Below are 28,000 nucleotides of genomic sequence, written 5' to 3'. Positions count from 1 at the left end.
TACACATAACGTGTCTAATGCTTTATTTCAAGATAAAAACAATATTCTGAAAAGGATAAGACATTTCAAACAAAATATTGTAATAAATACACAGCAGGGCCAATTCCAAGCTTAAACTACTATGTAATACATAACTTTCATAACCATTTTGTCCAAGGAAACATAGCAGTATTACATTGGTATTAAAAGATAGAAAGAGCAAAGAATGATCAAAACCCAGGTCGACACAGCTTTTGTGTTGACAGAAAAAAAAAATCCAAAGCAAGAGAGTTTACCTGGGTATTTAGATTTACACGCAAAACTTTCTCTTATGGATTTAAGTCAGATCACAATATTTCTGAAACATTTTCAGGGCTCATAGTCACAACTTGAAAATTAACAGATTATTTAGCCAGACCATTATTTAGCCAACAGACCATTAAGTCATTATGTGGGTGCCTTGACATAAGTAGACCAGATTATGGGGCCATTAGTGGGTCAATGCAGGAACCACACATGGGATTTATGTGAAAAATCTTTATCTTTCTGTAAAGAAAAGCTGCATGTTTAATAATTTACTTGCATGGGCTGTGACTTCCAAATTCATGGATACCCGAGTACTGCAATATTATTCTTTGGATCTCAAAACATGTCTAGAGGGCTGAAACATTAAGCCTTGGCTTCTACACCTTCTTTGAGGGGGTATGACAGCATGAAAACAAATGCTAGCAGATGATGTCCCTTGGCCATGCCCCCTCATTCCCCGGACCCATCCCCTAACCTGCAGAACTCCAAATATGCTATTTTCACAAAGTAACTTTTGCAGGGCTGGAGGGTATGTGTACACACATGCATGTGAAGGAAATATTGTGTTGGTGATCATTCCCACCTAGAGTTTTGAGGAAATATATTTTGGCTGTATATTTGGTTGATTTTAATAGAAATATGGGCTACCTGTGGAGGATTGCTACCCCTGCTGATCCCAAGCAATTGGTCAAGCATGCAGTGGCCATGTGATTGAGCGCCAAACAACTGGGAGGAGGTGGTGCCTACCACTGGGGACCACTTGGAAGGGTGAGAATGGTAACAAGTTTGGTTAGCTCTGAGAACTTCATATATCTGCTGTGGATTTTTTCAAATCCAAGAATGAATCATACATTGTTTTCCATCAAATATTTGCAGTTCTACTGCTCTTTACTATTGTATCAAAAATATCACTCCTGGAATTCAAACATTTACATTTGTCCATACACATTCCATTCAGCAGAATCCACTTATCAGGTACCAAAGCAAATGACACATCTGTTCAACTTCAGTAATGGGCAGGAAACACCCTCAGTAGAAGGTCATTTCTTTTAAATAATACATAAATGGTACAATTAAATTGCAAGAATTAGTTTAAATAGCACACCTGACCAATGAGACAGCATTCCTTGAGCACCTAAATCCCTCTGATGCTAGCAGGACTTTTGGGTGCTCAAGGAACCTGGTGAGAGCAGCAAGTGTTTTCAGGGTAATTAACAGGCATGAATTGGCATTTACTAACACTTCACCCTCTGAATTCAACTCCCTTTCTATCATAGCTGCTAAATGACTGTCAACTAAAAAATCTTAAATTTATTCATCTGAGCTCTGACAGCTGAGACAAATCACTTAGTCAACAAGTTTGTTTTCGCAAGAATAGATCAATTAAGAAGATTTGGTTGTTTTGGTCATTTATAAGGGTATTAAATTTATATCATATTTTAAGTGTTATTTAGAGTAATTAGAATCCCTTTTAAGTAAGAATGTGTTTAAAAATCTAAGTTAAATTTAATCAGTGTATAATCACAAACTGCACTTACCTCTACGATGATTATACCAGGGTGACAAAATTGTAGCCCATGTAGTCAGTGCAGACCATGGCCACTTCCATCTTTTATACACTGATATGGCCCATGGAAACTACAGGATGCGGAACAAGATAGAAGCATGGTATGTTGGATCATATAGTCTCTATGGGCTGCACCGCCAGATTAAAGATGAGGGTGGCTGCAATCTATTCCATTTTGTGTAAATTTATGTGCCGCCCTTAGGCTGTTGGTAAATTGCCAATATAGCTTTTGGCTGGGCATACTTTGCATTACCATGTTACACTGGAACATTCAAAAGTCAAGATCGGCAGCTATTTTCATTCATGTGGCCCGATATACAAAGTAAACAGTAGTTGCGGGGCAGTAATTCAGAGTCTCAATGTGACCACAGACAGTGTGTCACTCCAACAGGCTTTACTGTGTTGTTGTAGTATTCTATATGACGTGGTGAGCGTTAATTTCCAACTTTTGTCTTTTTCCAGCCGAGCCTACTCCAAGCCCTCTCAAAGGCCACTTGTCCCATGAGGAATGTGATAGTAAAATTACGTTTGTACCATTCTCTAGATTCCAGCACCAGAAAAACGATCAGTACAAGAAGAAAAAACAGAGGGGGGGTGGGGAAGAAAAAGGTAAATTGCATTAGCTGTTCTAGAGGCATTGACACAACAATTCAGTTATGACCTACCTTTTCTTTCCTCACAGCATGCTTCCCCTGTCTAATTAGGGCTAATTTGCCTATGAAAATTTGTAAGTATTACTATTAGGTACATGGTTAAAAAGAAGTCACACATTGCGTAATCAGTCTATGGAGTGCATGGCTGCAGGCACCCAGTTTAATACTCTACTAGAGTTAGAAGGGTTGAATAGTTTTATGGCCAATTATACCAATTACATTTGAACTTATGTAAGCTAAGATAAGGGCAATCAAGTCTCATGGTTCAGAGGGAAAGCTGATCATCAAGCATTCAGGGAGAAATTTCCTTCTTATACAGCACTGTACTATTAGCCAGGTGTATGTGTATATGCATGCATTGGGATGGGCAGAGTTGACCACTGCCAAAGGCAGAAACAAGTCAATCTTGAAAGGTCAAATTATCTGATCCATTATGACAAAGTCATAGTATTCAGCCAGTATTATGCCTTGCAAAGTTCATGGTCTTTAAAAAATAATATCTATTCCTTTAACCATTTTTTTTTTTGGGGGGGGGGGACGGGACATGCCTTTAAGAAGTAATTCAGGGTCTGGGTAAAACAGTCTGCACTAGTATTTCACCTCTTGATAACTCATAACAAATCATACTTTCATTTGTGAGAAGGGTAAGGATTTGAAATCTCTTTCTAATTCCCAGTGGGCATCTGTCTATTTCACAAAACACTGCACTGCAGGATCTGGTCAAAACAGGCTTAGCACTGGAATAGCAGTGATGTTACTGATCAGGATCAACTGGCAGAGCTCGCTGGGAAAGCTTTTATGTATGTGCCTGGCACAATAAAGGCCTGACCCTGGATCAGGCCTTAATTAGTAGCAAACTACACATAAAATGTAACTAAGATAAAACCCCACATCTCTTAAAATGCATGTAAATCAACAGGTCACACTAATAATATTGTAATGGTTTCTCTTTCCCCTTTACTTCCACAATGAGAATTATATATATGCTTCAATCTCATTTTCTCTTTATTTCCTTTGCTTACACTTTTACTCCCATTTTTAAAACTAATTAATGTTTTCAGTATAACTATTCCAAAATGCATATTCATGGAGCCAATGCAGTCATAGTATTAGTTAATTTTTAAACTACACTAAAAAGCATAATGAATTTTCAAATTTCAACTCTACTGCAGCCACAACTCCCAGTCCAGCTGGCAATACTCAGAGTGTACAATTGAATGCATGAACAACAGATTTTACAAGCTAGGCCCTCAGAAATCAGAATGCCTATAATAAGCACTGCTATCTTCAGGGCTGTACAATTACACTTTATAATTAAAATGATGTAATTCTAGCCGGCTGAGCTGATTGCAGCATAGCAACAAGGACTACATTCAGGAAGAGATTCTGAACTCTTACCTGATAGGTGGAATATTAGCCACAGTTCACTACAGTGAGTTTTCTGATGGCCAATTCAGGGAGCAGCACTATCTGCTTTCCCAAGCACGAGGCAATACATTTGCTACATCTGTAGCCATCTTATTCAAAATAACCACAGCATTTCTGAGTGTCAGTGTTTTAAGGCTATTGTTTTGTGTTTTTCTGTTAATGAACATTAAGAAATTTTTTTTAAATGGTTCTTATGGTAAAAGTTACTGTACACATAACTCCAAACCACAATTCATAGTAAATGTGTAATATTAAAGATTAGACTGTTGTAGCAGAAAAACCACTAGTTCTAGTAGCACCTTAACACTTTTGGGTCCAATATTGTTCAGCACAACAGAGGAGAAAGATGCTGCATGCAAGAGTAAAGATGCTAAGTATCTCTCTCAGGAATGATCTTGGATTGGGTTCACATACAGCAAAGAAAAACACATACAACTTCATGTACCTCACCCTACAAAACAAAACTAATCAATTTCAGTTTGGTAAGCTTATAGGTAAAAGTGGTCAAAAATAAAAAACAAGAATAAGTACAAATGCTAAATATTTAGTTTACACGGCAAAATTTTCTATTGAGTGCAAAAACATTCACAGATTGTCACTGCTTAATTCAATGTTTAAAAGTGACACAGTCAACTAGAAGTCTACTCATTTTTTCAAAAGTTAACTGGTTTTATAATCACATTTCCCTATTGTAATTTTTTTCTCCCATTGTTGGATGAAAGACCCATACAATAAAAAGGGAAACTGACTGAGGGCTGATTTAGCTCCCATCTAAGTCCATGGAGAGACTGATTAATTTCCAGGGGAGCTGGATCTAACTATAAATAGTGGAAATGCTCAAAGTGACTATACATGAAGTTCTGTCACATGCAAAGTAAACAAATTTAAGGGAAAAATGTATTTTTTTCCCTAATCTCTTTCAGCAATAACCACCTTAGGTGCTACTTCTAACAGCAGCAGACAAAAAGTTTCAGACAGAAGAGCGATCTAAGTTGATGGTGTCCCTTTCACTTAGATGAATTATGTGTATTACTCAACAGGAAGAGCCACACCTACCTGTTATAACACATGTGCTTTTTAAAATTTTTACTTAAAAAGTCCTTGTAAAAATCTGCCATTTCTTCTGCACTCAGTGTTACCTTTTGACCTGAAAATAAATTTCAACATAAATACATCAAGGTTGTTCTTGTGATTAATACACTGAACTGGGGACTTAGGAAATCTTGCTCTGCTACAGAATTCGTGTGTGACCTTGGGCAAATCACTTAGTATCGCAGTTTCATATACTGTTCCCTTTCTCCCACTGTTTGTTTTGTCTATTTAGATTATAAACTCTTTGGGGGGAGGGACTGTCTGTCACTGTGTCTAGATAGTACGATGGGGCTCTGATCTGATTTGAGGCTTCTAGGCATTTCTGTAATAACTTAGAAACATAAGTCTGCTATTATTAGACTGCACTTCACTTTCTATTCAAGGTTTTGTTTTTAAGTTCCAAGGAAACTTATTTACTTGTGCTGAGTGCTTTTCAATTTAGTCATTATAATGTGATATTTCCTGTACCACGTGTAGTTACATAAATATAAAGCAGAGAATAATATATAGGCCTTGGACATGTCCACATCAGACAGTAATAATAGTAAGGCAAATGTAATATTACAACAACATACAGTACTGTATTTAAATCTCAATTTAAAAATTGAAAATGAGTAATTCAAAACTACCTTTTATTATTGGCAAGAAACCCATCAATATGAAGGCACTTTTTATTTTCTTTTAAAATCTGAAGCATTTAGATTTTTGGAGGTAGGCAAGTAAAGTATGCAGTCCCTATTAAACTCCTCTTATGTAGATGATTTTTTTATTTTTTAAGTCTGCCAAGGTTCTGCTGCCTCTAAGTCTGCTGCCTCAAAGCTTAAAAATTAAAAAACAAAAACAAATACAAAGCAGGAATGTTAAACTACAGGGGAAGAGGATGGGCTGTTACAGTGTATATAAACATGGCTGATCTTGAAACTTATAACCCATTAAACCCTTTAACACTTTCTTGCTTTGAGCTTGATTAAAAAATAAATATTGTAAAATGCTAATGGATCCCCATTAAAAGAAAGAGAAACAGTAAAGCAGTCATTAAGTTCTTGCATATCCATATTTAGTCTTTAGGATTTTAAAGGCTAACCAGAATCAAAGAAACTGTTTAAAACAACTCAAAAATCCTGTTCTTCCTAGTATGAAGCCCTGCCCTCAAGCTAGGAGGAAAAACTTGGCAATGGCTAAGTAGGCATTTCAAGTGCTGGGACTCAATACTGCAATTCTGTTTCCTGCTAAGTAACCTACACCAATATTTACATGTTCCGAGATGCCAAATTTACTAACCATCTAGTAGCTAACCTGGGTGCAGAAGACAACTGGTGGAAGCAACAAGAACAAATAAAAGCAAAGGGACAAGGTGTGTTGGGTCAAAAGTAACAGAACATGCAAGGAAAAGGATTCTTTCTACAGAGGAGTGCAAAAAAGGTCAGAGTTTTGGATGCTATTATAATTCTTATAATTGATAATTAATCTCAGGTTCTTTCCCATAGCAGACTACACCCAATATTCCCTCAAACTCCTCTCTTGGATTGAAGTGACGGGTGACAGTGATACAGATTCAATTATAACCTTAAAAAGAAAATAACTATATGACTAATGTACAAATTCTACTGCACTCAGTAGCCTGAGACTTTAACGGCAACTTCCAAACTGTGGACAGACTTAAGTCTTATGTTGGTTCTGCAGTATCCTTCACTGTGATTGACCTATGGCGTAGAAAAACGTTTGCTCCAACACGTGTAACCAATGCAACTACACTTGTGGAGGAGTTCCAAGGAATGTCTACATTTACTGGTTTCAGAGTAGCAGCCGTGTTAATCTGTATCAGCAAAAAGAAAAGGAGTACTTGTGGCACCTTGAGACTAACAAATTTATTTGAGCATAAGCTTTCATGAGCTACAGCTTACTTCATCGGATGCATCCCTGTTACTTCTATATTCTGAATAAACCAATAAAAACAAAGTGAAAAACAACAAGGCAATGCAAGATTACCCTCCTTGTTTCTTGTAACAGAATTTAATTAGATGGTTTATTAAACACAAGTTACTGAGATCAATAGAGGTGTAACTGGGTGAAGTTTAATGGCCTGTGGTATACAGGAGGTCACACTAATGACCTAATGGTCCCTTCTGTCCTTAAACTATACATTATCCTTTTCAGACACGAACAAACCACTTACTGTCATGCTATAAAGATCCACTGCATTATGAATGTCTTATTTTTTGTTACATCTCACAAGTTTGAGAGTCGGCCACTCTACAGTAACTGTGTTGAGGCCAGGAAGCTTGGTGAGCAGCTGCTCTTTCCTCTGAAGTTGGCTCCCTCTTCAAGGATGTATACAGTAGAACCTCAGAATTATGAACAACCTCGGGAATGGAGGCTATTTGTAACTCTGAACAAAACATTATGATTGTTCTTTCAAAAGTTTACAACTGAACATTGACTTAATATAGCTTTGAAACTTTACTATGAAGAAAAATGCTGCTTTTAACCATCTTAATTTAAATGAAACAAGCACGGAAAGTTTCCTTACCTTGTCACTTTTTTTTTTTTAAAGTAGTTTAAACACAGCACTGTACTTTATTTGGTCTCTGCTGTTCCTTGATTCCAATGTGTGGTTGACTAGTCAGTTCGTAACTTTGATGTTTGTAACTCTGAAGTTCTATTGTACTATATGAATTGTATAAACCTCAGGGACTGGAGCCAGAGCCTGAGAACCTGTCTGTTAGCATAGAAACATCAACCCAAGCATAACATGCACTTAAGAACAAACTCTCCAAAACTGAAATCAACTAGCTCACTGGGTTGATGGTGTGCAAGAGGGAAGAAATAATCTTCCCCTTACACACAGAATAGTTATGGAGTTGCTACACTGAAGCTAATGCAGCCCCTAAGGCTGCAAGAGCCTCTATCCCAGGGGTGGGCAAACTTTATGGCCCGAGGGCCACATCGGGGTTGTGAAACGGTATGGAGGGCCGGGTAGGGAAGGCTGTGCCAGTGCAAACAGCCTGGCTCCCGCCCCCTATCCGTCCCCTCCCACTTCCCACCCCCGACTGCCCCCCTCAGAACCCCCAACCCATCCAACCTCCCCAACCCCCCCACTCCTTGTCCCCTTACTGCCCCCACCCAGGACTCCCTGCCCCTGACCACCCCTGCCAGGACCCCACCCCCTATCCAACCTCCCCTGCTCCTTGTCCCGACCCCTATCCACACCCCCGGCCCCTGACCATCCACCCAGGGGCCCCTGACCAGCCCCCTCAACCCATCCAGCCCCCCCCGCCACTCCTTGTCCCCTGACCACCTCCTCCCAGGACCCCCATCCCTAACTGCCCCCCCAGGACCCCACCTGTGATCCAACGCACCCGCTCCCTGTCATCCCCCCCCGGAACCCCCCGACCCCCAATCCAACACCCCCACTGCTCCCTGACTGCCCGCCCCCGAACCGCCACCTCATCCAACCGCCCCCTAACCCCGACTACCCTCCAACACCTCCTGCCCCTTATCCAACCCCCAGACCCCCTTCCATGCTGCTCAGAACAGCAGGACAGTCTTATTGGAAAGCCTGGGAGGTGGGTGGGCACAAGCCGCACTGCCCACACGGCTGCAGGGGAGGGGCAGGGGGCTAGCCTCCCCGGCCGGGAGCTCAGGGGATGGGCAGGACAGTTCCACAGGCCGTAGTTTGCCCACCTCTGCTCTAGCCTCACAGCATACCCCCACCCCTGGGGAATGGTAGAGGGCAATGATAGGAGGAGCTATACAACAGCAGGTCCTCTGACCCCACAGGCACCACTGTGCAAAGAGCTACTGTAGAGATGAGCGGTCTACCACACCCCTGCACAGCCTTTCAAACCCTGACAAACCCTGCTCTGTTGTGCTACAGAACTGCATTGGCAGTACTGCCAAGTGATGCTCTGCATGAAGGCCGTGGCAGGATTTGCTCTTAAGTTTTTTTTTAGGAGAGTTTAACTTATCCAGTGAAAACTTAAAGCTAACCAGAACCCTCCCTTTCAGAAAGCATTTTAAATTTTAAAAACAATCACTAACCTGTTTCATCTTTCATTTCCAGACCTTTAGCCTTGAGTCTTGAGTAAACGAATTCTTCTTTTCCCTAAAATACATTTATTATAATTAAATATATTTAATTCTTGAAGTCAGCTATCTTACTGATCAATAGTTTCAAGAATCTGAGCAATATTTATAAACCAGATAATGACTACAGTGTTTTCTACTTAAACCAATAATCAGTTAACTGGATCCTCCTCAGGAAACAATCATTTAGACCCAATCCTATAAACTCTTAAGAATGTATAATTTTATTCATGAAAACAGTCCCACTGAAGTAAGCACTACTCATGTGAGTAAAGGTATGCATATGCTTATGTGTTTTCAGGATCAGGACCTTACATTGTAAGTTTTAAATAAGGCAACATATCAGCTTTTGAGGTCTTCCTGCCTTATGCACATTACGGCTGAATTCACAGAAAGATCTTAAGCCTTTTAAAATAAATTCATAGTTACTTAACAGAATTTTAAAAATTGGTTGCTTTTATTTTAGTTTAAAAAAATGTCTTCTACCTTTTTAAAAAACAAACAAAAAAGAAAGAAATAGTTTTCATCACAGCTGGAGGTGGATAGAGGAGTTGGTCCTCTCCGAACCTAGAATTCAACATATTCTACCCACGTAAGAAAAAAAAATTGAGGGACCAGGAGTGAAATGCACTGCTTGTAACCATTATTTAAAAACACATCAACAGGACAGTAAAGTTGGTGAGGGGAGATATGCAGTGGTGAGCTGGTTCGCACCAGTTCACTAGAACCAGTTGTTAAATTTAGAAGCCCTTTTAGAACCAGTTGTCCCGCGGAGACAACCGGTTCTAAAAGGGCTTCTAAATTTAACTGGCCAAAAGTGGCGCCTTAGGTGCCGACTCCGTGGGTGCTCCGGGGCTGGAGCACCCACAGGAAAAATTTGATGGGTGCAGAGCACCCACCAGCAGCTCCCCGCCCCCACTTTCTCCTCCTCCCCTGAATGCACTGCCCCGCTCTGCTTCTCCACCCTCTCCCAGCTTCCTGCGAATCAGCTGTTTGCGCAGGAAGCCAGGGGGCTGAGAAGCAAGCGGCGGCGGCGGCTTCACGCTCAGGCCCAGGGAGGCGAAGGCAGAGCGGAGGTGAGCTGGGGCAGGAGGGCGTGAGGAGGGCCGCCCGGGCCGCAGCAGGTAACCTGGAGGGGGGGCGGGAGGTGCGCAGGGGAACCGCTCCCCGCCCCAGCTCACCTCCGCCTCCCTGGGCCTGAGCACAAAGCCACCGCTTGCTTCTCAGCCCTCCCAGACTTCCCGCGCAAACAGCTGATTTGCGGGAAGCCGGGGGTGGAGAAGCAGAGCAGGGCGGCACGTTCAGGGGAGGAGGCGGAGCAGAGGTGAGGTGAGGTGAGGTGAGCTGAGGCCGGGCGCGGAGCTGCCGGTGGGGGCTCTGCACCCACCAAATTTTTCCCGTGGGTGCTCCAGCCCCGGAGCACTCACAGAGTCAGCGCCTAAGGCATCAGTGTTTTGATGTGATCAGTGGGGGGAGCAACTGCTCCCCCCCAGCTACGCTCCCCTGCCCCTAGGAGCCAGAGGGACCTGCCAGATGCTTCCTGGGAGCTGTCCCAGGTAAGCACCGCCGGGACTCCCCACCTCGCCCCCCGGCAGGTCCCTCTGGCTCTTAGGGGCGGGGTGGGCAGCCACTACGGTGGCCCACGAGACCCTCCTGCCCAGTTCTGGGGGCAGTCAGGGGACAGGGGAGGGGGGTGGATGGGAGGTCTGGGGGTGGGCCACAACCTCCTCGTGGGGTGAGGAGGGAACCAGTTGTTAAGATTTTGGCAGCTCATCACTGGAGATATGTCCCTCATTTCCCCCTCAGTAATTGCATCTATGCCACTGGAGTTAGAACAGTAGCTCAGTTTTCAGTAACCAGCTTTAATCTCACATTCCAGATCCTCCAGAAAAGAGGACAGTCACAACCGTGTATTTTTAATGTAAAAAATAAGCAGCAAAAAGTTTGGAGAATCTCTTTATACATCCTCAAGCAACAGTAAAGTACACACACTTTTTAGCTTTGCAGCTCATCGTTATATGCACTCCTCAGTTTTGATAAGCCTATTTAATGGCAAAAAAAGAAAGCTCTACTATTATATTAAAATCAGCAATAAAATCAGTTTAAAGCAAGGGATAAATAATTTCAAAACCACACATTTACTAATAGTTTATGAAGGTAAAATAATAAGTTGTAGTGCTCTCAGGTATTCTGCATAGCTATATAATACAAAATGATCATGGTTCAATGTCACTATACAATGCAATTGTGAAAAATCTTTCATGTAGCCGAACAGAATCATGTTTTCTATCAGCTGCTAATGCTGCAAATTCTTAAGGAAACTCAGCACCACCAAGTGGTTTAGTACCTCATCTACATGCTCACCTTTCTGAATGACACATTCTGGTTTGCCCAGAATTGTTGGTTCCAAACTTGAGTTTCCTGTCTAAATTCCCTAAGTCTTCGTCCCACTGGCGATTCATTTTTAGGAATATGAAATACTATTGGTCGGAGGTTTGAATGTCTGTCAGGAGGACCAATCCAATCATTGCAAGAATGTGCTGGAGGGCAGAAACTTGAAACCTAAAAAAACAAAAAACCATTTTTAAACAAAGTTTGCATAGTGTTTCTTAGAAAAATATAATAAAATGTTTCACACAGCTGAGTCTAACCTTAAAACACAATAATGAAAACATAGAAGTTGTGAGAGTTCAGGTTAGCTTGATTTAAGTTTACATCAGTAATTCACTTTTACAATATATTTATCAATCTGTCAGAGAGGCACAAGTGACTGGGATACAGACACAGACTAAAGAAACCCTTAGATCACACTTTCACTTCATGTCATGGATCTTCTGTCTTGTTAATATATTAGATGGTAGCATAGTAGATTATTAGGTACAGGCCTCGTATATATTTTCATTTGCAGTTTTCCTTGCAGTTTATTCTTTGCTTGTGTATGCCTGTAAGAGTGCACAAAGGAGGTACTAACCAGTGGTTTGTTGAGGGCAGAGTAGGGAGAACTCCGGACTACTAACATATTCTGTTAATGATTCACTTTTTGAGTTTGGACAAGAAACCTACCTTCTCTGTACCACAGTTTCCCAATCTACAAAATCAGGGTGACATTTATTTATGTCAGAGAAGCATTCTGAAGTATGTAAAGCACTCTAAGATGAAAGGCAAGGCACTATAGAAATATAAATTATTGTATGCAACCAGCATTTTTAAAGTTAAGCTTTAAAAGGGACAAAGTTATTAAACACCACCACATTCTTATTTCTGCATTTATAATTAATCTTAGTTGTATCTCGTAGGCAGGTAAACTAGCGCCCATACGTGGTTCACACTGCATGAATACCCTCACTGATTGCTGTGGGACTATGCACAGTGCAAAGTTAAGTGCATGTATAAATATTTACAAGATTGGGTCCCTAATCTGATGTTCTTTAGTTAGAGAGCTGAGTGAACAGGTAACCCCTGCACTGTGCTTAGAAAAAAAATTCTAAATACAGGTCTTGTGGAATCAACATTTAGAACTTCACTAATTTTGCTATACTGAGGAAATTCAGGTTGTGTAAAGATTCTCAAACTCTAGCCTCTACTTGTATGATAATGTAGTAATTAACAGTCTAGACTTGGACTACAATATAAATAGGCTTGGAAGGATTAGATATTTACTGGTAAATGTCAGTAAATATTGCTTTTATCATATACCCACAAACCAGTACAAAAATATTTTCATCAATAATTGAAATTTACAGATAAGCAAAGTAAGAAAAATGTTACTTGAGAATGTATTACAGCTTGATTTAAGGATATTTACTTTGTCTCTTTTCACAGAATCATAGAAACATAGGGCTGGAAGGGACCTCAAAGTAATCTATTCCAGCCCCTTGAACTGAGGCAGGACTAACCATTATCTAGACCAGCAGTTCTCATACTGTGGGTCAGGACCCCATTTTAATGGGGTCGCCAAGGCTGGCTTAGATTTGCTGGGGCCCAGAGCCAAAGCCTGAGCCCCACCACCCCAGGCCAAAGCCCAAACCCAAGGGCTTCCGCCCTGAGCATTAGGGGTCAAGTTACAGGCCCTCTGCCTGGGGCTGAAGCCCTTGGGCTTTGTCTTTGCCCCCCTCTCCCGGTCCAGGCCAGTGGGGTATAACAGCCATCAAACCCCCAGTTGCGGGGTTTGGCAGCGAAGTTTTTACTATTATTATGCCCCATGCAGGTTCCAGGGCAGCTGAGGAGGCACATACTGCCTCCTCAGCTGCCCCAAAACCTGCATGGGATATATCAAAAGTGTCTTCTACAGCAGTGGTTTTCAAACTTTTTTTCTGTCGACCCAGTTGAAGAAAATTGTTGATGCCTGCAACCCAACAGAGCTGGGGATGAGGGGTTTGGGGTGTGGGAGGGGGCTCAGGGCTAGGGCAGAGGGTTGGGGCACAGGGGTGAGGGCTGCAGGGTGGGGTCAGGAATGAGGGGGCTCTGGGCTGGGGGAGGGGGTTGGCGTTTGGGAGGGGGTCAGGGCCCTGGGCCGGGGTGGAGCGGAGGATGATGGGATTGGAGTGCAGGAAGGGGCTCTGCCGGGGGGCTCAGATCTGGGGAAGAGACGTGGGGTTGGGGCACAGGCTTAGCTCTGGCGGCTCCTGGTCAGCAGTGCTGCTAGGGTTCAGAGGCAGGCTTCCCGCCTGTCCTGACACAGTGGACAGCGCTGTGCCACAGAAGCAACCAGTAGGTCCGGCTCCTACGCAGAGGCGCAAAAGCCGCTCCATGCGGCTCTTGCCTGCAGGCACTGCCCCCCCACCCCCCAGCTCCCATTGGTGGGTGCAGACCCCCCTGCCTATGAGCCAGACCTGCTGCTGGCCACTTTTGGGGTACAGCACGGTGTCAGAACAGGTAGGCACTACTAGTTTTTACTGTCCGGCCGCCAGGATTCCTGGGTGCTGAGCAAGGTGACCCAGTGCCTTGCATTTTGGGTTGTGACCCGAACTTTGAAAATGACTGTTCTACCAGTGCTTTTCCCCTGGGCAGGTCCGGTCTGGGGAGGGGAGGCACGGCTGTGGCCAATCTTGGGCTCCGCCCAGCAGGGGAAGGCTCGGCTCAGGGCTTCCGCCAGCCCGGCCAGGGCTCCTCCTGGCAGGTGGGGAGGGGGTCCTGTAGCTCTGGTCATGGGGGGGGTGGCTGCACACAAGGGTCTCAGGGCTCCACTGGCCACAGGGAGGGCATGGGCAGAAGGGGCAGAGCTGGGGGCTAGCCCAGGGTGGGGGACGGGACTCCACTCACCGCCCATGGGCTTTGGCTTTGACCTTGCTGCCGCATCTGGGCCAGCAGAGCTCGGGTGGGCTCAGGCTTCAGTCCCCTTGCGGGTGTGGTGTCGTAATTTTTGTTGTCAGAAGAGGGTCACAATGCAACGAATTTTGAGAACCCCAATCTAGACCATCCCTGTGTTTGTCTAACCTGTTCTCAAAAAAACAACAAGCAGCAGCATTCTACAACCTCATTTGGAAGCCTATTCCAGTACTTAACTAATCTCATAGTTAGAAAGTTTTTCCTAATATCTAACGTAAATCTACCTTGCTACAGATTAAATAGACTGCTTCTTGGCCTACCTTCAGTAGACAGGGAGAACAATTGATCACCACCCTTTTTATAACAGCTCTTAACATAATTTGAAGACTGTTATTTTGACATGTTGACAATTTGTGTTTTAATAGTAATAAAGGTTTAATTTTTTGAATCTCAGCATCTACTATCATTACATTATTGTTGTTGGACTGCCCCCCGCCATTTACTTTCCTGCAACTCTGAAAATTTAAATAGATAAAAAGAGAAAAAAAATGTTTAAAAATAATCAATATTATCCATCAAAGTTATATATTAAAAAAAGTTGAATTCTAACCAGCCTAAATATAAAACAGGTATGTATAATAGTTCTCAAGACCCGCTAGATTTTTTTAAACCCCAAATAACACTAACACTTGATATTTAGGTAGTTCTTATGAAAAAAATCTCCAAATATTAATCCCCACATCAGCCCAAGAGGCAGGTAAATATTATCCGTGGAGAAAACAAGGCACAGAAGAGCAACATAACTTGCCAAGGCCATAAAAGAAATCAATCAGAAGCAGCAGCAGAGGGTCTGATTCCAAATCACTTGCTGTTTCCTAAGCAACACATGTACTTATTTGCTAATCCAGAACCACATACAATTAAGAAGCGGCTAATGAGATTTTACGAGATTTGCCGTGACCCTTGGAAAATGTTTCGTTTCTTGAGAAGTGCGGTCCAAATATTACCTACTGTTTTACAAAAATCTCTTCAAACAGTTCAAGAGGAAATGCAAGTAAAATCCTCTCAGGAGTTAATTAGGTGCTGGCAGAGAGGGAGAAGCCCTGCTCTAGCAGACTCCCTGCTCCCCCCGACGGGAACAAAGCGCACCAGTCCTGACACCCAGCAGGGGTCTCAAACCTGTACCCAAAACCATGGGGCTCCACGCAGGTCCAGCGGTCCCTGTGTGGAGCCTGAGGCAGGGGTGGAGTCCACCCTCCCGGAAGCGGGCTACAGAGTTCTGGCGCCCCGCTCTGCCTCTGGACCCCCCCACTCAGCAACACAACCCCGGCGCCGGCGGGCTCCCCCTCCTTCCCAACACGGGGCCGGGCTCCCAACGGAGACCTTCCCCGCCGTCACCCTGCGCCCCCTCTGGCGGTTTACCCGGCTCTCCGGCTCGTGCCCCCGCCCCGCGGCCAGGAGCCCCGCGCCGCCGCCGGCTCGGGAGAAGCAGCGGCGCGCCCTGGTCCACGCGCGCAGGCCGGCTCTCCGCGCGGCCGCCGCCATCGCGCCCCTCCCCTCCCCGCTGGCGGCGGCTTTACGGCCATGTCGCAAGGAGAAGGGCCGCCCAAAACTTCTCCCTGCGGTGCGGCAGGCGGCGCAGCTCCGGCCTCTGGGCTGCGGCAGCGGGGGATAGAGCGTCTCGATCGGTCTCTCGGCTGCGCAGCTCGGGCTGCCCTTCGCTCCCTCCCCGCTGCGGCCCCCGCCTCGTGAGGGCGGGGACGGGGGTCCTCGGGTTAGCCGCCGTTTGGCCTGCGGGCTGCTGACAGCCGCCGGCGGCCCGCAGGTGAGAGGCCGGGGGGGAGGAGTGGGACACACGCTGTAGCCGGCCCATGTTCTGTGTGCGGGAGAACAGCGTCTGCTGAGCCGCGTGAGGGGGCGGACGTGGCGGGGAAGAGCAGAGCAGGGGCTGCCTGAGGTGAGAGGTCGGAGACCCGGGCTGTCTGGAGAGTGGGGGAAGCGGATGACAAGGGGGCCTGGGCGGTGGGGGGCGTGGAGGAGGGGAGCTGATAAGGAAGGGGGCCTGGGCGGTGGGGGGCGTGGAGGAGGGAGGGTGGTAGGGAAGGGGGCCTGGGTGGTGGGGGGCGTGGAGGAGGGTGGAGGGGAGCTGGTAGGGAAGGGGGCCTAGGCGGTGGGGGGCGTGGAGGAGGGTGGAGGGGAGCTGGTAGGGAAGGGGGCCTGGGCGGTGGGGGGCGTGGAGGTGGGAGGGTGGTAGGGAAGGGCGCCTGGGCGGTGGGGGGCGTGGAAGAGGGTGGAGCGGGGGTGGTAGGGAAGGGGGCCTAGGCGGTGGGGGGCGTGGAGGAGGGAGGCTGGTAGGGAAGGGGGCCTGGGCGGGGGGCTGGTAGGGAAAGGGTTCCGGGCTGCCGGGGGGGACTGAGAAGAGAGGGAGGTGGGGTCTCCGGGGGGGGGACTCGCAGTCACCTGTGGCCCCGGGGCCGGGCTCTCGCTCGCTGCCGTCCCCGCTAGGGGGAGCCGGCTCTGGGCCCCGGCACTCGCTCTCCGTTCCCACGGGACGCCCCCATTGTGAAGTCATCACCTGCCGGCGGCGGGGTGGCGCGGCGCGGCCCGGCGTATCCCGGCCCCTCCTGCAGGGATGTAGCGAGTCCGGGCTCCGGGGGATCGAGGCCTGCTCCAGGGGACTGTCTTCCCCCAAGGCTGCTGGCTGGGGTAGGCGCCATGTGGTCATCCCGGTGTGTTGGGACTAGGGGCCATCTCACACACACACACCCCCCATAGAGGGGTCGCGGTGCCGGCTGGGGATGGTTATGGATGCTGCTTGAGGACAGGTGGCGCTGGAAGGGCGGGGGAGGGTGAAGAGTGAAAGTGATTAGTGAAAGGCTGCCGGGAGTGGGTGGGGTGGGGTGGAGCGGGGCACTGAATGAGGCAGGAGAGGGGTGCCAGGGCCAGGTGGGCGCAGGTGAAGGGCAGGGGAGGTGGAGGGAGGGATGGGGGTGAAGGGCGCTGGGTGTGGTAGAAACAGGTGTAGATTGTCAGGGGTAGGTGGCTGTGCGTTAAGGGCACCGGATGGTGGAGGAGACTGGTGAGGCTTGCTGGTGGTAGATAGATGTAGGTAAAAGGTTAACAATGTTGGTTGTCTAAACAGTTTATAATCCCTGTTCTGAATAATGCAAATGATTGGAAGGGTGTATTTATTTACCAGTGGGGGGGCGGGTATAAATATTGCACTAAAAGAGTAAGGATTGGAAATTGCCTCCTTAATTGTCTTCATTACTGGAGGAATCAATTTGTTCTGCATTGCTTGTAATCGTTACAGCTGAGGAAGTGAACAAAGACTTCTATCGGTGTAAATTCAAAAATGCATATTAGGGCTGTCGATTAATCGCATTTAACTCATGCTATTAACTCAAATTAATCACAATTAATTGCAGTTTTAATTGCACTGTTAATAGCACACCGATTGAAAATTATTAAATATTTTGGATGTTTTCTGCATTTTCAAATGTATTGATTTCAGTAACAACACAGAATACAAAGTGTACACTGCTTACTTATTAGATTACAAATATTTGCACTGTTAAAATGATAAAAGAAACTGTATTTTTCAATTCACCTTATACAAGTACTGTAGTGCAATTTCTTTAGCCTTAAAATGCAACTTACAAATATAGAATTTTTATTTTTTTTTTTTTTTGGTTACATAACTGCACCAGGGGTGAAAGTAATTTTGCAGGGTGGTTTTCAAGGGTGGCCGGGGTCCTGGGCAAGGTGGGAGGGCGGCTCTGGGCCCCCAGAAGGGGCAAGGCCTCGAGCAGAAGGGGCGGGGCTGGGGCCAGACTCCCCCAGCCAGTGTTGCCTGGCCCACACCAGCTGGGGTTCCAGCAGTGATTTAAAGGGCGTGGGGCTCTGGCCGCTGCTGCTTTAATGTCGGCTGTGTACCGGCCCATACTGGCAGCCGCTTTCTTACTGGTACACTGTACCGGCCCTTACTGGCTTACTTTCACCTCTAAACTGCACTCAAAAACAAAACAATTTTGCTTCCCACTTCTTATGTACAATGTCACCAGAAAGCGAGAACAGGCGTTCGCATGGGACTTTTGTAGCCAGCACTGCAAGGTATTTACATGCCAGATATGCTAAACATTCGTATGCTCCTTCATGCTTTGGCCACCATTCCAGAGGATATGCTTCCATGCTGATGTCGCTTGTTTAGGTTTTTTGTTTTTTTTTTAAAATGAGTTAATTAAATTTGACTGAACTCCTTGGGGGAGAATTGTATGTCTCCGGCTCTATTTTACCCGCATTCTACTATATATTTCATGTTATAGTAATCTCAGATGATGACTCAGCACACGTGTTCATTTTAAGGACACTTTCGCTGCGGATTTGGCAAAACGCAAAGAAGGTACTAATGTGTGATTTCCAAAGATAACTACAGCACTTGACCCAAGATTTAAGACTCTGAAGTGCCTTTCAAAATTTGAGAGGGATGAGGTGTGGAGCATGTTTTCGGAAGTCTTAAAAGAGTAACACTCTGATGCGGAAACTACAGAACCCAAACCACCAAAAAAGAAAATCAACCTTCTGCTGGTGGCATCTGACTCAGATGATGAAAATGAACATGCATCAGTCCGGACTGCTTTGAATTGTTATTGAGCAGAACCCGTCATCAGAATGGACACATGTGCCCTGGAATGGTGGTTGAAGCATGAAGGGAAATATGAACCTTTAGCGCATCTGGCACGTAAATATCTTGCAACCCCTGCTACAACAGTGCTTTGTGAACACCTGTTCTCACTTCCAAATAAAACTGTGAACAAGAAGCGGGCAGCATTATCTCCTGCAAATGTAAACAAACTTGTTTGTCTGAGCGATTAGCTGAACAAGAAATAGGACTGAGTGGACTTGTAGGCTCTAAAGTTTTCTATTTTGTTTTTGAATGCAGGTTTTTTTGTACATAATTCTACATTTGTAAATTCAACTTTCATGAGAAAGAGATTGCACTACAGTACTTGTATTAGGTGAATTGAAAAATACTGTTTCTTTTGTTTTTTACAGTGAAAATATTTGTATTAAAAATAAATATAAAGTGAGCACTGTACACTTTGTATTCTGTTATAATTGAAATCAATATATTTGAAAATGTAGAAAACATCAAAATATTTAAATAAATAGTATTCTATTATTTAAGAATGTGATTAATTTTTTTAATTGTAAAAAGAAAAGGAGTACTTGTGGCACCTTAGAGACTAACCAATTTATTTGAGCATAAGCTTTCGTGAGCTACAGCTTATGCGCAAATAAATTTGTTAGTCTCTAAGGTGCCACAAGTACTCCTTTTCTTTTTGCAGATACAGACTAACACGGCTGCTACTCTGAAACCTTTTTTAATTGTGCGATTAATTGCGATTAATTTTTTTAATTGCTTGACAGCCTTAGTGCATATCATTTAATAGGAAGAAGCTTGCAGACAACATTAGAAATAGATGCACAAAAGAACAGGGAAATACTGTATGTTTTGAAGTTAAGTGGTTCACTCCTTTTTTTTTTTAAACTTACACCAGCAAATAAAGTCTCGGTAGCTTTTTAGCTCAAATTAGTTTATTAAAGTGACTTGAGGCTTTATAAAAGTTGTTAAAGGTAGTATTATGAAATATGTAGGTCAGCGTCTGACATAATTTTGTCATAGTTCTTATTCTTGCTTTATTTGTAGCTCAGTTGGAACTGGAGGAAATAAGATAATGGATATGGGTAACCAACACCCTTCCATCAAAAGGCTGCAAGAAATACAGAAAGAAGTCAGAGATATTGAACAGCAGGTGGTGATTTTCAGTGGCCTGTCTACTGACAGGGATTACAAGAAACTGGAGAGGACTCTGACTAAACAGCTTTTTGAAATAGATTCTGTAGATACTGAAGGAAAAGGGGACATTCAGCAAGCGAGAAAACGCGCAGCCCAGGAAACAGAGAGACTACTCAAGGAATTGGAGCAGAATGCAAACCATCCACACAGACTGGAAATAGAGGCCATATATAAGGAAGCTCAATCATTGGTGGAACGTGAGATCACACCTTTTTATAAAGGTGGCAACTGTATAACTGATGAATTTGAAGAGGGTATTCAGGATATCATATTGAGACTCACTCAAGTGAAAACTGGAGGAAAAATCTCGTTACGGAAAGCAAGATATCGCACTCTGACAAAAGTGTGTGCAGTTCAAGAGATTATAGAAAGCTGTATAAAGCAGCAACCTTCCCTGCCACTCTCCAGTGATGCACATCCTTCAGTCTCAAAAATTAACTCTGTTATGTGTGATGTGAACAAGGCTAGGGGAACTCTTATTGCAGTCTTAATGGGAGTAAATAACAATGAGACTTGCAGGCATTTATCCTGTGTGCTTACAGGTCTGATTGCAGATTTGGATGCTTTGGATGTTTGTGGTCATACAGAAATAAGAAATTACAGAAAGGAAGTGGTGGAAGAGATCAATAAATTACAGAAATATCTGGATTTGGAGGAGGAAGCAGACTCTGCTCATGCTTATGACTTGGCACAAAATCAATCCATTCTAAAAATAGAAGAGATCCGCAAAAAAATGAAAGAAGTTCATTCTTTACTTTTCAGAGCAGAAAATGCTTCTGATTTGTACTTGGGATGCAAGGCGGAACTGCAAGGTTTAATTGCCCACTTGGATGAAGTGAGTCCAGGAAAGAACCCGTGTATCAGAGAAGCCAGGAGAAGAGCAGTAATAGAAGTGCAAACTCTTATAACATATATTGATTTAAAGGAAGCACTTGAAAAAAGACAAATGTATGGTGAACAAACTGTTGTGGAACACCAATCCCATAAGGCAGTCTGGAGTATTCTTGGACACTTGTCTCAGATTCAGAGGGAAGTGCTCTCTTTTGATGGAAACAGAACTGATAAGAACTACATGAGACTAGAAGAGCTCCTCACTAAGCAACTTTTGGCACTTGATGCTGTTGATCCACAAGGAGATGAGCGATCTAAAGTTGCCAGAAAGCAGGCAGTAAAGCTTGCACAGAATATTCTTTACTATCTAGACATGAAAACAGATGAGTGGGAGTACTAGAAAAGCAGTGGCCTCATGTTAGATATTGCTTTCTTTTTTGCACTTTATGTAGACTGATAGTTCCCATGAGCCGCACATGATTAAAAGTTGTGTTTTTATATTCCCTCGGGTTGTGGAGATTGTGTAAATAGTTGGCTTGACTATATGGCAGCTATCCCACACTTTCACCCACTTGCCATGGCAATTGTCAGTACACCATTTTTTCAGTTTTGGTCACCATGTTATGTGGGAGATATGGCTTTCTTGAGGAACTGTATAAGTATCAGAGTCTAATATTTGGTCAAACTGTTTTTTTAAAGAAACCTAATGCAAAAGTCAGAGAATGCACATTTCTCAAAGATGCAGGAATTTCCTTAAAATACAGTACTGGAAAAACTATGAAAAGAAGACTGGGAATTTAAGATTATTGGCCAAATGCAAGGTTAGATCCATCAACTTTACAGCAGCATGGACATACTTTTAATGTGTTATTCTAATCAAAAGATTAAATACAAAAAACTGTTGGCTATTCATTTCTGTGTTTGATTTGGTTCCATCCATTTCACCTTATTGCATTTTTGGTTTTACAATGTAGCAGTATTATAATACATGTTGGAAATTAACATTTACTTACATAATGACTGGTTGTGTCCATTTTCTTGTGGTACTGGACATCTAGGAAAGAGTCCCTCAAATTCAGGCTGTCATCTTATTAGAAGGTAGCTATGAGACTTGAAAGACAGGAAAACTATAGCATTAGATAAGTGTGAGGTTTTTTTACTGCCATCCATAAATCCCTGAAAACTGCACTGGATTATCTTTAATTGCCATTTAGATGTATTTTAACTCAGTTATTGGATCTGGATTTGATGGGTCTTCTCAGCAACCTGTGAGAACGGAAATCACTTTAAAATTACTTAAGTCAGTGGGTACTTCTGATTTAACCTTGTAAATATAGTTAGTCACAAAATTGTTCATAATTTATATGTCACATTTCATACTGGTCATATGTGATCTCAGACATAAGACTCAGAAAAGGCTTGCTTATGGTGTGAAGTCTCTTCCTTCAACTCACAAGCAGTTAGGTTAGTTCTGCAGCTTGTTAAATAAACCTGATCATATTTCTGCATGCACTTTCCTCTTCCTTTGTGAATATAGGAATTTAGTAGCCAATATAAATCATACCAAAAGTGTGCTACTGTAGAAATACCCTACAGAATGCTACACTAAATGGAATAATGGGTCAAAAATGTGTTTAAAAAATAGCTGTTTTCCCACATAGCTCCTTTCATGTTAGATTTATAAATTACTACTTTGTAGTGGTTTATTTATTTGCAACATTTTAACAAATGTAAATCATTTCAGATATTTTATATTTTAAATACACATTAATTAGAGAAAACAAAATATTTTTTGTGAGACAAGTGCCTTTTAATAATACCTTAAAGTTACACCACTTTAGATAGATACAGGAACTGTTTGTCTAATGGCAGCATGATGCATTTATAGTCATCACTACCAACTGGATTTTTCTGTTTACAATTCAGCTATAATATGTTTCAAATTAAATAAAGTGATCTATTAGGGTTCAGCTGTGACTAGATGTTTGAGAGTGGAACTTGGACTCAGGAAATTTGGGTTCTGTTTCCAACTGCCCACACAGTGACTTGCTTAGTGACCTTGTGCAAGACAACCAGCGCCTCTGATTGGAAGAAAGGGATAATAATAGTTACTCACCTTTATAAAGTGCTTTGAAATCTCTGGATGAAACAAGCTATGTAATTTCAAAGTATGATTATTTTGATTCACTGAATTTTTGTTCTACTGTTGACTTCTTTGCAAATCATTTGTCAAGGAATTTTTTTTTAAATTAACTATAGTTGATAAGTCATAGCCCAGTACGGAGGATGCATTCTTCGGATGCTTCTCCCTATTTTTTGAGTTCATGTGGGGCCTTACCTGTACCCATCTCTTCCCTTTATTTTATTTTTTAATCAAATCTGCTTGGAATTACAGTTTAATTTATCTACTTTTGCATTTCTTATTCTGTTGGCTAAAACAAATTGATTATTAATGGTGTTACACATCTGAATTATTTTGCTAATGTTTACAAATATCATTTCAAACTTTTTGCTAAGTACTTAAATTGTAGTCATAACTTCTAATATACACTTGCAACTTTCATGACGTAACAATTGGATAATGCTTATTATATTTAAGTTTAATTACTATGATAATTGTTACTGTCTGGTCTCTTCAACGGTTAGATGTACAGCCATTGTTTAAAAAAATCAAAGCATTCATATTCCTCTGTAGGTCATGTGAAGCTTTCAACATTTCTAATTTTTTTCTGTAAAGGTGAAGAAAATAGTTTATATTTTTTTTATTTAAGATTTGCTTATCTCAGCTTTTGTGAAAGGTTGATTCTTTAAAAAGGCAAAAGCATCAGATGGATTGAAAAATGATTAACTCAATAGATTCCAGTACCAACATATTGTGTGATCTTAGCTTTTTGCATTTTTAACAGTCTTCTGCTCATGAGTTAAATGTGCAGCATTTAAGATTTGTGGAAATCCTTATCTGGTGCAGTATTTGTAAGCAGTTTGTGCATGGATAGTAAACTAAATAAACCAAACCAAAAAAGTATGGTGCATGGATTTTAGAGAATCCTGTGTCTGTGCTGCAGAATGTAATTTCTTTGTTTTGTATACAAGATGGCTGGGGAACACACTTGCTTTCTGGTAAGTAACTATCCAGCAAGATGTAAAAGGACCAACTCACAAAAAGCCTACATTTATTAGTAAGTGGAATGTAAAGGCTTTGGTGCATGCTGTGCTGTTACATCTTAGCAAAAGAAATGAATGGATGTATTTTTTGTTATGTTTTGAGAAAGCTGTAAATCATGATACTTGTTTGCCGATTATATTGATTTATGAGCAAGTTTGATCTGAAGTATCCCAGTGTCGATTTTGTGGTAACCCACAACCATTTCCCCCCTCCTTCTTTGCAGTTTAGTGGAGTTTTTTTTTTGTTTGTTTTTTTTTTTTTTTTTTGAAGTATGCTTAATGGAAAAGTTTGTAACTAATGATTGTACGTAAATCTTCTTTAAAATGTATATATCCAAATTTATCTGTATGCATTATACGGCCTTGGTATAAATTCAAAGTTAAATATTGTTTTATTGTATCCTTAATTATTAATAAAATATTTTGCTGCAGTGTACTTGCTGTTGACTTTTATGTTCTATCCTATTGCCTTTCCTTAAATTTTTGAATGTTAATTATCAGAATGTAACTGATTTCCCTGACAGGAAACTCTGAGTTTTTATTAAAGAAAAAGAGGCAAGTTTGTGTTATCATCTTTATTTTCCTAAAAAACCACAGTAAAGAAACTAAATTTTCTGTAGGATTCATTCATCTCCGTTTTAAATCTTGCTTCTTCAGTCTGCTGTATACGCAGACTGTGCACCAAAATAATTAAATCAGTTTTAATTTGCGCTTTATTTCAGTGCAAACCTGTCCATGGATTCTCTTATTTTTGGTTCTCTTTTGATTGTATAATCTGTTATTATCTTATAAAAGACAATCACTCTTTCCACATAGGTGTCACTGTGAACAACTCAATAAAAACCACAGTCAAGCATAAAATGGTGGTTTTAAAAATAGTATGATGTATTTAAATAATACTGAAATAATCATTGTATATCTTAATGGTATGCTTCCACCCAAAATATTGTTCAGTTTTAATTATCCTCTCTTAAAACCCCCCCAAAACCTACCAGTAGAAAAAAGGAGGCCCATAGATGGGTGGTGAAAATTTTTAACAGCATAGAAAGACCTCGCGCGAACTGGTTGTTAAATTTTGAAGCAGTTTTAGAACCGGTTGTTAACCCGCTTCCTTGCAGGGGGCGCTGAGGCTTTGATGGGCTCTGGCCGGGAAGTGATGTAATTCCTCCTCCGGACGCCGGGGGCGCTGCACTGCGGGAGCCACGTGAGCTGCTGCCTGGCCTTGGGCACGAATCCTGTTGCTGCTGCTGCTCCCCTGGCCCAGGGGCTGCCGCTGCTGCCTGGTGTGTCCCCGGCTGCTCTGCTGGGCCTGGGCTGCGTCCTGCTGCTCGGGCTGCTCCAAGCCACTCTCCCCGTGAGCACCCACCACCCTGCCCGCAGCCAGCCCCCGTCTCCAGCCACCCCCTGTCCAGCCTCCAGCCACCCCCGCACCTCCTGCCCGCAGCCAGCCTCTGCCGCACCCCCTACCCTGCCCGCACTAGCCCCTGTCTCCAGCCAGCCCTGCACCCCCCTGCCCTGCCTGCAGCCAGCCCCTGCCTCTAGTCAGCCCCTGCCCTGTCTCCAGCCAGCCCCACACCCCCTTGCCTCCAGCCAACCCTGCACCCTCCTATCTCCAACCAGCTCCGTACCCCCTGCCCTGCCCGCAGCCAGCCCTGCACCCCCTGCCTTCAGCTAGCCATGCCCCTGTCTGCAGCTGGCCCTACGTCCACTGGTGCCCTGCAGTTCCCAGGGCAGTAACCCTGCACACCTGCTTCAATGAGGGGGGCAGGGAGAAGCTGGGACCCACACGTGCACACCCTAGGGTGACCAGACAGCAAGTGTGAAAAATCAGGACAGGGAGTGGGGGGTAATAGGAACCTATATAAGAAAACGACCCCAAAATCGGGACTGTCCCTATAAAATCAGGACATCTGGTCACCCTAGCACACCCCCAGGGAGTGGTGGGGACCCACACATGTGAAACGGAGCTCATTTCTAGTTCAGACCCATCTTTTTAAAAAAGAACTTTAGGCAGGGTTAACGTACATCCGTATTTTACCGGACAGGTCAGGCTTTTTGGTTCTTCAATCGCCGACCGGGAGGAATTTTTAAATTTTAAAAATTCCTCATGGGAAAATACAGACGTATGGTAACCCCAGTGATGAGCTGCCAAAATCTTAACAACGGGTTCCCTCCTCACCCCACAAGGGGGTTGTTGCCCACCCCGCCCCCTGGGACTCCTGCCCCATCCAACCCCCCTGCATTCCTTGACCCCCACCCCCCAGGACCTCTGCCCCATCCACCTCCCTCTCCTGTCCCCAGACTGCCCCCAGAACAGGGCAGGAGGATCTCGTGGGCTACCGTAGTGGGTGCCCACCCCGCCCCTAAGAGCCAGAGGCGCCTGCCGGGGGGAGAGGTGGGGAGTCCCGGCAGTGCTTACCTGGGGCAGCTCCCAGGAAGCATCCGGCAGGTCCCTCTGGTTCCTAGTGGTGGGGGAGCGTAGCTGAGGGGGAGCGACTGCTCCCCCCACAGATCACATCAAAAGTGGCACCTTAGGCTGCCATGCAGGGAGGAGGCCCGGCTAGACCATGTGACTGAGCAGAGCCAGCAAACCCTGGCAAAAATCTGGGGGTGAGGGACACGTGACCCCATGTACCCCACCCAGGCATTGCCTCTGCTTGCCCAGCGGGGTGGGGTGAGGAAGGGACTTGGGGCTTCAGCCCCGCAGGGCACGCCTGCCAGTGCATGGGGCTTCAGCCCCGCAGGGTGCCCTGGGCCCTAGCAGGCACCTCTTGTGGGGCTGAAGCCCTGAGCCCCAGAAGGTGCCTTCCACATGGCTGAAGCCCTGAGCCCCAGCAGGGGCGCTCCAGCTCTCGAACTTCTGAAGATTGTTGGATGCAGCTCAGAGGGTCAGTAATTTTGGCCACCCCGGCCTATGGCATAGTTACTGTACCTATCCCTGAAGCATCTTGCAATGGTAATTAGAGACAAGATCTTGAACTAGATGGGCCACTAGTTCAGGAGTCTCAAACACGTGCGGCCCGTGGAGTTATTTCCAGCGCCCTGCCATAGGCGCCGACTCCACCGGCAGCCAAGCTTCCACCCCCTCTCCTCCCCCCTTCCCCGAGTGCGCCACGTCCCCGCTCCTCCATCTACCTCCCAGTGCTTCCCACTGCCAAACAGCTGTTTGGCAGCACTTAGGACTTTCCAGGAGGGAGGGGGGAGGAGGCGGAGAAGCAGGGCTGGGGTGGGGCTTTGGAGAAGGGGTTGGAATAGGGGCAGGGAGGGGGGCGGAGTTGGAACAGGGACTTTGGGGAAGGGGTTGGAATGGGGGTGGGAAGAGGTGCGGAAGGGGCAGGGCTTCATGGAAGGGGTGGAGTGGGGGCAGGCTTTAACCGAAGTAATTCTAAAAGTAAATGCATGTTTTGTCGTTTGAGTGAGGTGCATTACTGAGTGTTTATATTTTATTAAAACCCCTCTTCGTGTTACAGTTTTAAAAAAGTTAACACATTGACTTTTAATAGCATACTATATTACTCTTCATTTTTGACTATATTTTGTATCGTTGTATGAAAAGGTTTCAGTGATGCAGCCCTTGGGCCAATGTACTAGTCCTCATGTGGCCCTCATGGTGATTTGAATTTGAGATCCCTGCACTAGTCTGAAGCAGGATGGCAGTTCCTTTGTTCCTACCACTACCATTGTACAATACACAAAATACAGTCCCTGCCTTAACAAACTTGTAATCTAAAGGGATAGTAGAGTAACTGAGACCAGGTAAGAGTA

The 28,000-nt window shown here is 44.2% G+C and overlaps 2 protein-coding genes across 13 annotated transcripts; one reads left to right on the top strand and one right to left on the bottom strand.

Moving 5' to 3' along the window:
* Positions 1 to 6: 6 nt before the first annotated feature.
* LOC114020208 (cytochrome c oxidase assembly factor 8) lies at positions 7 to 17,269 on the bottom strand. 7 transcript variants are annotated; one of them, XM_037901043.2, is made up of 6 exons: positions 14,374 to 14,395; positions 13,727 to 13,834; positions 11,476 to 11,675; positions 9,067 to 9,130; positions 4,990 to 5,080; positions 7 to 2,392 (listed from the first exon to the last, which is right to left on the bottom strand). In XM_037901043.2, the coding sequence occupies exons 1-6, from the start codon at positions 14,378 to 14,380 to the stop codon at positions 2,287 to 2,289; spliced, it is 576 nt and encodes a 191-aa protein (XP_037756971.1). In that variant the 5' UTR covers positions 14,381 to 14,395; the 3' UTR covers positions 7 to 2,286. The 7 variants fall into 7 exon arrangements, with proteins under 7 accessions (XP_037756971.1, XP_037756968.1, XP_037756970.1 ...); XM_037901040.2 differs by lacking the exons at positions 13,727 to 13,834; positions 14,374 to 14,395 and adding an exon at positions 16,955 to 17,269 and having other exon boundaries at positions 11,476 to 11,673; XM_037901042.2 differs by lacking the exons at positions 13,727 to 13,834; positions 14,374 to 14,395 and adding an exon at positions 15,802 to 15,963 and having other exon boundaries at positions 11,476 to 11,673.
* Positions 15,982 to 24,671, top strand: BAG5 (BAG cochaperone 5). 6 transcript variants are annotated; one of them, XM_037901033.2, is made up of 2 exons: positions 15,982 to 16,204; positions 20,095 to 24,671. In XM_037901033.2, exon 2 carries the CDS (start codon positions 20,118 to 20,120, stop codon positions 21,468 to 21,470), a length of 1,353 nt encoding a protein of 450 aa, XP_037756961.1. In that variant the 5' UTR covers positions 15,982 to 16,204; positions 20,095 to 20,117; the 3' UTR covers positions 21,471 to 24,671. The 6 variants fall into 6 exon arrangements, with proteins under 6 accessions (XP_037756961.1, XP_037756957.1, XP_037756958.1 ...); XM_037901029.2 differs by having other exon boundaries at positions 15,985 to 16,336; positions 20,090 to 24,671; XM_037901030.2 differs by having other exon boundaries at positions 15,986 to 16,204; positions 20,090 to 24,671.
* Positions 24,672 to 28,000: the final 3,329 nt, after the last annotated feature.

The sequence above is a fragment of the Chelonia mydas genome, chromosome 6 (assembly GCF_015237465.2).
Source record: "Chelonia mydas isolate rCheMyd1 chromosome 6, rCheMyd1.pri.v2, whole genome shotgun sequence".
Taxonomy (NCBI): Eukaryota; Metazoa; Chordata; order Testudines; family Cheloniidae; genus Chelonia; species Chelonia mydas.
The sequence above is the reverse complement of the archived record's forward strand: the minus strand, read 5'-3'. Positions and strand labels throughout refer to the sequence as shown.

Coding starts and splice junctions, on each gene's coding strand:
- BAG5 (XM_037901033.2), top strand. CDS start 20,118: ATGGATATGGGTAACCAACACCCTTCCATCAAAAGGCTGCAAGAAATA.
- LOC114020208 (XM_037901040.2), bottom strand. CDS start 17,104: ATGACCACATGGCGCCTACCCCAGCCAGCAGCCTTGGGGGAAGACAGT. Junction 11,674..16,954: donor CGCCACCCCGCCGCCGGCAG/GTGATGACTTCA, acceptor TTGTTTTTTTAG/GTTTCAAGTTTCTGCCCTCC. Junction 2,393..4,989: donor AAGCACATGTGTTATAACAG/GTAGGTGTGGCT, acceptor GCTGGAATCTAG/AGAATGGTACAAACGTAATT.